At 35.8% G+C, this 12,035-nt stretch overlaps 1 protein-coding gene across 1 annotated transcript in view; it reads right to left on the reverse strand.

The window, feature by feature from the left end:
* The window catches only part of CEP57 (centrosomal protein 57), a 44,482-nt gene that overhangs the window by 3,539 nt on the left and 28,908 nt on the right, over window positions 1-12,035 (reverse strand). Inside the window, exons 7-10 of the mRNA XM_016206769.2 lie at window positions 9,153-9,260; window positions 8,570-8,647; window positions 2,195-2,436; window positions 1,730-1,874 (exon numbers count right to left, since the gene is read on the reverse strand). Of these exons, the coding sequence (XP_016062255.1) occupies window positions 1,730-1,874; window positions 2,195-2,436; window positions 8,570-8,647; window positions 9,153-9,260 (573 nt within the window). The remainder of the gene's footprint in view (window positions 1-1,729; window positions 1,875-2,194; window positions 2,437-8,569; window positions 8,648-9,152; window positions 9,261-12,035) is intronic.

Raw genomic sequence — 12,035 nt, forward strand, 5'->3', positions numbered from 1 at the left:
TCACACCTGTCAGAATGGCAACCATCAATAAATCAACAAGCAAGTGCTGGCGAGGGTGTGGAGAAAGGGGAGCCCTGGTACACTGCTGGTGGGAATGCAGACTGATGCAGCCACTATGGAAAACAGTATGGAGTTTCCTCAAAAAAGTAAAAATGGAACTGTTGTTTGACCCAGTGATATCACTTCTAGGAATATAACCTAAGAAACCTGAAACACCAATCAGAAAGAATATATGCACCCCTATGTTCATAGCAGTGTTACTTACAATAGCTAAGATCTAGAAACAGCCCAACTGCTCATCAGTAGATGAGTGGATAAAAAAAGCTGTGGGACATTTACACAATGGAATACTCCGTGGCTATAAAAAAGGAGCTCTTACCCTTTGTGACAGCATGGATGGACCTGGAGATTATTATGGTAAATGAAATTATCCAGTCAGAGAAAGACAAATATCACATGATCTCATTTATATGTGGAATCTAATGAACAAAATAAACTGATGAACAAAATAGGTCCAGAGGCATGAATGCATGGAACAGTCTGACAGATCTCAGAGGGGAGGGGGCTGGGAGAGACTGGAAGAGATTAACTGAAGAACGTATATGTGCATATATGCATAGCCCATGGACACAGACAATAGTGTGGTGAAGGCCTAGGATGGGGCAGGGGCTGGAAGGGGGAGGCAAAAGGGGGAGATGGGGGACATCTGTAATACTGTCAACAATAAAAAATAAAATAAAAAAATAAAAACTAGGTGAGTTTTACTTTCACTTTAGCTGCTGGCTAAAATGAATTGTTGCTGGCATGTTAGTAATCCATTAGAAAGAACAAAGTTAAGTCTAATGTACAAGAAACAAGTTAGATCATTACTGCTACAGGAATTACATTTTTTTCTTTGAAAACAAACTTTAGAAAAAGTGCTTAAAATCTCAGGTTTTGGATGACTCTGAATTATGCCTATTATACAGCAACCAATTAATGCCAGCCAATTATTCTCAGTCTTCTCCATTTCAGTCCACATGAGATCTAACAGCAAATAACCCTGATATTTCTACTTCCAAACACATCTCAAATCTGTTTCCTTCTCCCCAACTGCATTCACTGATGATCCCTGATAGAGGTACGCTTAAAAGGCCTCACTGATCTCTCAGCCTCTCTGCCCTGTCCCCATCACCCTCCCAGCAGTCACAGTAATCTCTTAAGTACATGAATCATTACATTTCTCTCCAGAGGAAAACCCTGGAGTGAGACTTCCCACTGCACTCAGTAGATAAGTAAATAAATGGCTGTTTCATTAATTTAATATAATTAGTAACAAATATAACTAAGTATTTCTTCACATAGTATACCTGACTTACTCTAGAAATGAGAATTTCTAGGTGCTTTTAAAAAGACTTGGGTAAACTTAGAACCATTTATTGTCTTCACAGAAATTAAAAATTTGTTCATATAAAGATCAGAATAACAATCAGTATTTGAAAGATGTGCTTTAAATGATGAAATCTATTCTGAGACTATAAGACAGTGTCTTTTTTCCTAGCCCACTTTACACCAATTCTTAATAATTAATAAACTGAATCGACAAGTGTCTACACTAAAGAAAGACTTCCTATAGCTCCCTATCTATGATACACTTACAATATCAATTAATATATTTGAAGACAAGTTTTTTTGTGTGTTCTGTTTTGTTTTTTAATCATTAGAGACGAGTAAAGGAAACCTGAGTTACCTGGGCTTGATATTTTCGAACTTTAGTTATCTGATTGGCTTTTGCCTCCATCCTTCCCACTAATGCCTCCAGTTCGCACTCTAAATTGTCTTTTAGTTCAACGGTTGGTGATTCTTGGATAAGTTTTGCAAGCTGCTGGTGATCACTATATAAAAACAAAAGTAGAGCTTGATTAAGTTTCCTATGTTTCCATGGTTAGGTCATGCATCTCACTCACCATGGGATCACTGATTTGTGCATTTAAAAATGTCTCAATTTTTTAACAGAGCAACAAATTTCCAAATTATCAGTGATAGTGATTGTTGTATTTGTTAAAGTCCTAGTAACTTGCTCAGTGGATGGTGCAAAGATTATGTTCAACAAAATTTGTTGAACAAACAAAAGATATGGCTAGTAAAGTTACCAAGTAGTTAAAACAAGATTTTACAACTAAAAGTAATAAAAAAACAACAAACTAAAACTCACAAGCTCATTTGCCCAAATTCATCTTGTAAAGTCTGTAAGACTTCTGACAACTCTTCATTAAGGCTGCTAGAGGAGGAAGGCGTTACTGACAACTTCTTACTTTTACAACTTCGTGAAGATACTTGCTTTGCCAAAGGAACACTGTTGACTACTCGATCATTGCATAAGACTTTACTGTGTTGCTTCATTAGATGCAAGACATGCTGAACATTGGCTACCACAGCATGACTGGGACTGGTGGACTGAAGAAAAATGAGAAGTAATTAGAAGCCACATCGTCTAAATCTGTTTTCTTTTTATTCCCTCACCTGGGTAAAAAGAATCCCTCCCCCCCCCCAAAAAAAGCCCATGATATGTCTCCTAATCTAGTTAAATAACCTACCAACTCCCATGGATTTACCATTTGAAACATCTCCACTCCACCTTTTATTCTCCACCCCACCGTCCATTCACTTGGTTTATGCACCCACCTCTATTGCCACAGGAAAAACATCCTAACTGGCCATCTCTATACTCCGAGCTTCTTCAGTCTCTAACCCCACAGTGCTATCAGCTATCCTAAAATATTATTCTGATCATGCTGTCCTCCTATTTGGAACCCTCTGGAGTAGAGCCCACGGATTCCAAAATCCTCAATATAGAAAATAAGGTCCTGTATCAACTGAGCTGCAATCTATACTCCACGGCCTCATGTCCCAACTCCTAATTTCTCTCCATTATTTGAACAAACCATATGCACATGCCATTTTATTTTGTGTGACAACTTTTATGCCATTCTTTAAAACCCAGTCCAAATATATAATTTTTAAAGAGTTCCTTAAAATCTCCAGGTAACTAATTTGTCCAAACTCAGGTCACTTATGGCCTTTATCTCTATCACAGTATTTATCACAATATATTGTAATACTGTTTGCATGTCTACTACACCTATTGAACAGTGTATGCACTTCTAGGTGATAGGAACTGTTATTGTATTCATTTCTCTACCCTTGAATAGTAGAAAGCACTAAGGTCGTATCTGTCTTATAATCAACAGAAAAAACCTGGCAGCCTTCTCAAAACTTTTTTGTTTTGAAAACTAAACAGTAATCTCAACATGCTATTTTAACTCACAAATAGATGGTTGAGCTAACTTCGCTCCAAAAGAATCATCCAGACAGCTTATTTAAAATGCAGATCCTTAGGCAGCACTCCAAACCCAATGAACGTAGAGTCAGGGGTTGGAAATATTTATTTTTAAGCCTGCCAAGTTGATTCTGATCAGCCAAGTTTGGAGACTACTATGCTATAAGCTAAATAGACGTTCTTTCTTTTCTTTTTTAAATCCTTACCTGAGAATATTTTTCCCATTGCTTTTTCAGAGAGAGTGGAAGGGAGAGAGAAAGAAACATCGATGTGGAGACACACATTGGTTGCCTCCTGTACATGCCTGACCAGGGCGGTGATTGAGCCTGCAACTGCCTACTGGACTGAACTCTCGATCCTTCAGATCCTTCAGTCTGCAGGCCAATGCTCTAACCACTAAGCAAAATTGGGTAGGGCCAGATGTTCTTTGTATCCAAGTTTCTATTAGTAGGGAGTAAACTGATTTCAGCAATTTATACAAAGAAGTATGCACCACAAATTTATTTTAAAATTCATATGGAGAGGCAAAGGGACTAGAAAAGCTAAAACAATTTGGAAAAAAGAATAAAGTAGGAGGAATCACTTTCCCTGATGTTAAGACTTATTACATAAAGCCACAGTAATCAAGGCAGTGTGTACTGGCAAAGAGGTAAACACATATATCAAACAGAATAAAAAATGAATCTTGACCTAATAACTTCATACTGTACATAAAAATTATTTCAAGTGGATCATAGATTTAAATGTAAACAGAAAAGAGATGGAAATAAGTGAAAATCTACACAACATAGGTCTAGGCAGAGAGTTCCTAGACATGACACCAAAAGCATGATCCATAAAAGCAAAAAAATCAATTAACTACATTTTAACATAATAAAAAGCTCCTCCTTTGTGAAAGTTTGTTAAGAGGATGAAAAGAGAAGCTGCAGGCTGGAAGAATATATGGTGTCCTCTCAAAATGTATACACATACTTTGAATAATTACGAAGGCAGTGTTTATTAAAATACATTTCATTTTCAAAACTGAGCTATCACAACTATTAAAGTGTGTATAAATTTTGGGGGGATACCCTGTATATTTGCAAACCACATATCTTAAAAATGGCTTGTATCTCATAAAAGTGCAGTTTACAGTAGCTAAGATCTGGAAACAGCCCAAGTGCCCATCAGTAGGTGAGTGGAGAAAAAGCTATGGGACATTTATACCATGAAATACTACGCAGCTGTAAAGAAGGATCTCGTACCCTTTGGGACAGTATGGATGGACCTGGAGAATATTATGCTAAGTGAAATAAGCCAGGCAGAGAAAGACAAATATCATATGATCTCGCTTATACGTGGAACCTAAAGAACTTAATAAACTGATGAACAGAATAGATTCAATGACATGGAAGCATAGATGAGACGGACGAATGTCAGAGGGATGGAGGAGGGCGGGTGGGTGGAGGGGGAGAGAGTAACCAAAGAATTTATATGCATATATGCACAACCCAAGGACACGGACAATGGTGGGGAGGGGGGTGGGGAGGGGGATAGGACGGGGTGGAATGGGTCATTGGGGAGAAAAAGGGACATCTGTAATATTTTAAATAATAATTAAAAAAATTTAAAAAAAGCTGATGAACAAAATAGATCCAGTGACACAGAAGCATGGAAGAGACTGAGGAATCTCAGAGGGAAGGTGGGGGTGGGTGGGGCGGCGGGGAGAGAGTAACCAAGGGATAAGCCATGGACACAGACAACAATGTTGGGAAGGCCAGGGGTGGGGAGTGGATGTGGGGTAGAAGGGGTCAAGGGGTCAACAGGGGGAAGAAAGGGGACATCTGTAATTCTTTCAACAATAAAGTTTTAAAAAACAAAAACAAACAAAATGCCTTGTATCTAAAATATGTATATATAAAGAACTCTCAAAACCTAAAAGTAAAAAAGAAAATTCAATTAAAAAGGACAAAATATATAAACAGACATTTCACGAGATGACACATGAGTGGCAAATACGCACATGGGAAGAAGCTCGAACATGTTAGTCATTAGGGTGATACAAACTAAAATCACAGTGAGGTATCACAAAATACTCATCAGAGCAGCTGAAAAGAAAGCGACAGTACTAAATGCTGGGGAGTGTGTGGAAAGACTGCCTCTCATGCACTGCTACTGGGAATGTAAATCGATACAGGCCCTCAAAAAATAGTTGGATAGTTTCTTTAAAAACTAAACCTACACTTTCCATAAAATCCAGCAATCAAACTCCTGAATATTTATTCCAGAAAAATGAAAACACATGTCCACACAAAACCCTGTACATGAATCTTTATACTGGTTTTATTTGTAAAAGCCAAAATTTTGAAACAACCCAAATGTCCTTCAATGGGGGAATGAACAGTTAAACAAACTGTGGTACATCCACACCATGGAATACTACTTAGCAATAGAAAGAACGATGGACACAAAATAATTTGATGGATCACGGGAATTATGCTGAGTGAAAAAGTTTTCCCTCAAACTCAAAGGGTCCCATAACTATATGCTTCCATTATATAACATTTTGAAATGACAAAATTGTAGCTATGTTATAGTGGTGGTTACACAAATCTACATGATAAAACTGCAGTACATTTAAAACTACAGAAATCTGAGTAAGCTCTGCAGTGTTTGGATTGTATTGATGTTAATCTCCTGGTTTTGATACTGCACTTTAGTTATATACTATGTACCAATGGGGTAAGCTGGGGAATGGTAAACAAGAACTTTTTGTATTATTTTTGCAATGTCCTATGAATCTATCATTTTAAAATAAAACCCATATTTTATCAAGATGACTTAAATTCAACTAAAATTAAATGGTTTACATATACATACTCCCCTTGCAAGTTATACTGACATCAATACAACCTTGATTATCAAGATCCAAATTCATCTGTCTCATTAACAACTTTAAACATTGATATACATGGTATTTAAACTGTGAAAATGTGTTGAAAATGGGGAATCACTACATGGCTCATAACTTGTAATATGTATTCATTATACTAATTGCTTATACACATACTCTCAATAAGCAGTATAGAGTTTTTGAAAACCTTTTTCCTGTTATTTTTCTGATTGTTATTTATTAATGTAATTTTGTGTCCGTTGAATCTAATAATAAAAATATTGGGACTTGTATTTTCAATTGTCTTTTCAATTTTATTTTTCTACTTCACTTTAGTTGCATTTTACAAAAGTATTGGTCTATGACAATGTGTACTTAAAACTAAAAACTGGTCCTACACAGTAGATAGTTTGAGAACCAGCTAGGTGACAACACATTCTTAGTTGTTTGAATAATACAAAAAACTTCAAAAGGGGAGCTCGGGTTGAAAAGCTCTGTCTTTGAAGCTGTCTTGTTCAATCTTTGTATCAATGAAAATTACCAAAGAAAGGCAATTACATTTGGAAATAATAGAAATAGTAATGGAAGACTGAACTTGATTCTAATCTAATGTGAGACTGGGTGAATCCATTCTTATCGAGCTTCATTTGATTAAAAAGTCTGTATAAAAAAATCAATTCCACAAGTACAGAACACACAGAGGCTGATGTAAAGATCAGTAAAAGATCTGTAATTTCAGTTGACTCCAGAAGCAATGAATGAAAGCCGTGGTGTGGCTTCCCCCATAACATTAATGATACTAGGCTGAATTAACAGATTATCTAGAACATGGCAGAGACTCTACTCTGTGTAGTCACACCACATTTACAGGGCTATACTCAATTTAGGAAGAAAAACAGTGATGAGACAGTAAAAAAACTCATAAAGCACGTCTTATGATGGATAGCTGAAGAAAATGTAGTCTTTATTTATAACCTAGAATAGAATAAGAAGATGAGAATAAAGCTATCTTCAAAAATTTTTTAATTTTACAGTAGTCTTGGGTTCATTTACATGTTCAATGTGAATCTCTATGAGTAAAAAAAGACCAATGAATAGAACTTACAGTGACAGATTTCAACTCACTTAAGAACTTTCAAATAAAGCAGTTTAGAACTGTGATGGGATGTCTGAGGTATAAATGTTTCACCAGTAGATGTATCTGAACAGAATACACAATCATTATTCTAAATGTTTACGTAAGGAAATGACTGGACAGGGAAGTGTGTAGTGCGTTCCTAATCAAAAGTGCATTCCTAATCAAACTGAACATTAGACTGGGACCAGGGAACACTTAAAAATACTTTCTAGACCCCACACCCAGAATATTTTGATTTAGCAGGATTGTGGCTGGGCTTCTGTAATCTGCTTTTCCAAATGCATACTCAGTGATTCTGATGCAGCTAGTCATCCCTTGAGAACCTGTATTTCTAACCTAAATCAAAGATTCTATGGTGAAACAAAAGTCTTGTAAGAGTAAAAGATAACAGGAAATAACATAGGTCAAAAGAAGGTCTGCAATCCAACAGGGTAAATTTAGGGTAGGGGACAGTATAGAGCCCATAGCAATACTGTTTTTCAAGTGATCTGTGCCTCCTACAAAGGGCAAGTGGAAAAGCCAGGAAACAGTTCATTCCCCAAGCTTTCACTGAGGATTCAACTGGGGGTGGGGGTGAGTGGGGTTAAAATTAAATACATAAATGACATAAAATTTACTCCCAAAGTCTCTCAAACTCACAATCTAGTTGGGTATTCAAGGCATCTATACAAGAAACAAATCAATAACACAAACAGTTCATCTAAAAGTGGTATCAGCTAACAGCGTCAAGTACTTATTAGAGATTATGCAGCACTTGCTGGTTATCATCTCTACGTTGACAAAATTGTCATCTCTACATTTAGGAACTAAAGGAACATAAGATTCAAGTCTATGTATAAGTGCTTCCTGGAGAATGAGTCTTTAAGTAATATGGAAATAAGAGTAAACAGAATGCGATTTTTATTTATTTAAATATCTATAGCTAAATATAAACCAACAGCGTTGATACTAAAAATTCAATGCTACAAACACACTATTTCTTATTCCCTTGACCCTTCTCTACAACCATACCTTCTCCAAACTGGGATCTCTACTTTTGTGTGTAACTTCCCTTCCACAAATACTTTTTCTCCTTTAAAGTATCCTCCCTGCTCCCCCAATCCTATAAAGTCTTCCTCCATCTCATTCTCACATCACTATGATCCACAACAATAAAGGAACAGAAAATGTTTCCACCGTTTATAGGTATACAGGCAAACGGGTAAGTTATACAAAAAAATCCAGAGTTCAACCAACTCACCTTTCCAGCTACAAATGGCATATCACCCAAGCATAATCTATAATGCGGTTGTACAGCAAAATAGTTCCTAGAACCTTTCTGAATGGGAAGGAAAGAAAAACAATTTTACTCACATGACAATGAAAGCTAACTATATACAACTAACCTGAAACTTCAGCTTATGGCTGGGCTACTACTTGCCTTATCTATACTGGCATATGGTCTCAAGCTCCTAATACTTGTCAACATGCATCCTAGCCTAGGAAAGAAAAAAAATGGTACCTGACAAAAGAGGAGTTACAATCTAGTGTGTGTGTGTGTGTATAAAACATTTTAAGAGCAAAAGGTAATTAATGCAATACTGAGTATTAACAACTAATATTTATGCAGTATTTTGTAGTTCTAAAAGGCTTTCATATATATTATCTGTCAGGGTAAAAATTTAGAAGGTGTCACTTATCCTCACCTTCTCAATGAAGAAACTGAGAATGGAAGAGATTTAATTTATTCATCCAAGGTTGCAGTACCACATGGTTTATGAATGTTTTAAAGTAAATTATGCCTAATAATAATCAGCACTTTGACTTACTGGTTGCTTTCATACCTTTTCTGGTGGTTTTGACTTCTTTTTTTTAATTCTTCTTGCACTGGGAACACTAGGAGTTGCCTTATCTTCAAAGATAAGTCTATTTGTTTCTAGACCTGTCTGCAACTAGAAAAAATACGAACCTAAAGTTAATGCTGTAGAAATAAAAGCTGTAATTCAAATTTGAGATTTGCCATATAAAATAATAGCCTGTGAAAACCTACAGTAGTATCTTACTAAAAAAATACATCATAGCTGAACCAACCTGTCAACATCTGTCAAACATTTTAAATACCAACAACTCAACTTATCTTCATTTTAAAGAAGCCACATTATTTGGAGTTGCTCCACAAATTATAGCTAATGAGTTAAATGCACCGTATTTAACTGCAAACCAATGCTTCAGTATTTTCTCCCTTTCACACACAGAATCTACAACAGTGGCAGATACAAAAGCAGCTTGAAAGCAAAATACATTTCCTTCTCTTTTAAAAACTCATATACTTACAATATAAGAAAAAGGAACTAGAAATTTATGTCCAAAAGAACTGGAAGGTACGTAAGCAAATGTCATTAGTCCCTTTCTCTAGAAGCTTAGTAGCTACATTAAAAATAATTTCCTATTTACATGGTAGAAATTCCATAAGCAATTACTAAGGATTTCAAACTAGGACTGCTGTTTTCCCTAAGCCAACTTACTACTTAAAAGCAAAAAAAAATCAGTACACTCATACACATTTACAAGTTTATTTATTAGTCTAATATAGTGGTTTTTAAATCTGCCTATGTATCAAAACTGGAGTTTATGAGAAAAAGATCAGATTGCTCCTCTCCTGAACTAATGATTTTGAACCTTCTAGGTTGGGGAAATTTATATTTAAAAGTATTTTAAAGTTCCCTAGGAAATTAAGATGGACCTGCAACAACCACTCGGAATCAATGAATTAGTTAAAAGAAATACTAAAATCATTACTAATACTTCCACAATGACTACATTCTCTGGGGAAAGAATCTATTCAGTGACAAAGGAATACAGGACCTTCATTTTCAGGAGCATCTAAGTCCCACACACCTAACAATGCTTTACATACAGTACGCTGAATAAACATAATTCAGTGAACATGAAATTACCATCTGGAACACCTAAGAAGCCAATGAGTATGAACAGTATATAAAAGAACAATTATTTTGAATACTTTAACTTCCGGCTTTTTAGTTCTTCCCGGTAGTTGTCATATATTTGTATGGCAGAGTTTTAACATTTTAAAGTGCACTCATTATCTTTCTCTCGTTTGATCTAATACTAAGAAGATATAAAATGAAGATCACTTCATCAATGGTAAAATTCAAGCTCTGAATGGTTAAGTATCTTGCGTAAGGCTACACAAATGGGTTACCTAGACATGGAACCACTTATCATGCCTGGCCATTGTTCTTCCACTATAATAATGCTCACTATCAGAGCTCAAAACCTTTACTGATACACATTATCAGTACTAACTGATTTGGTCCCTACTTTATGCCTGCTAAATAAAAAAGCAAAAATACCATAAAATAAAATTTTAATTAATGAACTTGTTTAATTTTGTATTTCATGTACAACAGAGCTCACCACCACAATGTGTACAAAGCACAACCCATAAGTTTCATGTTACAAGTGAGGAAATTGAGACACAGTAAAGTGGCCCACCCTAAAGTAGAATGAATGGGCAAGGAAACCAAATAATTTCAGAACTTGGCGGTGGTGAAAAATAAAGTCCCATGACTATGTAACTCAGAAAGCACAATCAAGCGGAAAAACATACAAATCAACCAAAAGGTAAATGTTTGAGAAAAAACGTATCAGGTTTTACAAAAGAGAATATGTTAAGTCACTGAATTCTAGGAAGTATGGGAAGACATAAACAAGATAGTAAAGATGAGATTAATAGAAAGGTTATAGTCCTGCGAGCACACTCATGAAGTGATCCCAGGATAGTGTTAGCACCTGGCCATAGCCTGAACTACAGCCTCCACTCCCAATTGTTTTGGAATCAGGACTTACTTCTTGTGTTAATATTATTATGAGAAAAAAATACATGCAAATGTTATAAAAAAGTCTTTGGAATGGGGAGGGCGATATATGAAAAATATTTGAATAAATAAGCTCATAAGGAGAGAGTCAACAGTTATAAACATAAGTCTTTTACTGAGCTGTAAGTAAGGCTTATTGGGTACAGAAGTGTTGCTACTTTTTCTAGAAACGCAGTTCTGGTTGTTGCATACATATAGACTCAATGTTTTTGTGAATTCACACTGCCTTACCTATTCTACCTTGTGGCCACTGAATGGGATAAAATCCAAGACTACAAAGCAAAACTCATTCTCCTAATATGGTAACTTTTGTGAATTCGTATGTCAGTAGCTATTGGGGAAGCCCATTACCTCAACTTCTGTATTGGTGTCTTGAGGCCACCAAGGAAAAGAAAGCACCTATAAATAGGATACTAAACGATGGCTTTCACATATTTCTAATAGCAATCCATGTGAAAAGTTTTACATGATTATGTATTATTGCCTTACTATGTATACAGTCCCTGATATTTTTCAGTCTACTGATTTTTTTAAAATGCTGACTGAGCCCTGGCCAGGTAGCTCAGTTAGAGTATGGTCCTGATGTGCCAAGGTTGTGGGTTTGATCCCCAGCCAAGGAACATACAAAATCCTATGTAAAGTAGAATGAATGGGCAGGTAACCCCACAATTTGAAAAACTCTAAGGAAATGCTCAGGTTTTATTGTTTGTAAAAGTGTTTATCATTTTCTACATCTAAGAATGTATATATTGGATGATTCTAAAATATAAATAATCTAAGATGCCCACAGTTAATCACTGATTCACATAAAAAAAGTACAAAATATGA

Source organism: Miniopterus natalensis, chromosome 11, assembly GCF_054644295.1.
Source record: "Miniopterus natalensis isolate mMinNat1 chromosome 11, mMinNat1.hap1, whole genome shotgun sequence".
NCBI classification, from domain to species: domain Eukaryota; kingdom Metazoa; phylum Chordata; class Mammalia; order Chiroptera; family Miniopteridae; genus Miniopterus; species Miniopterus natalensis.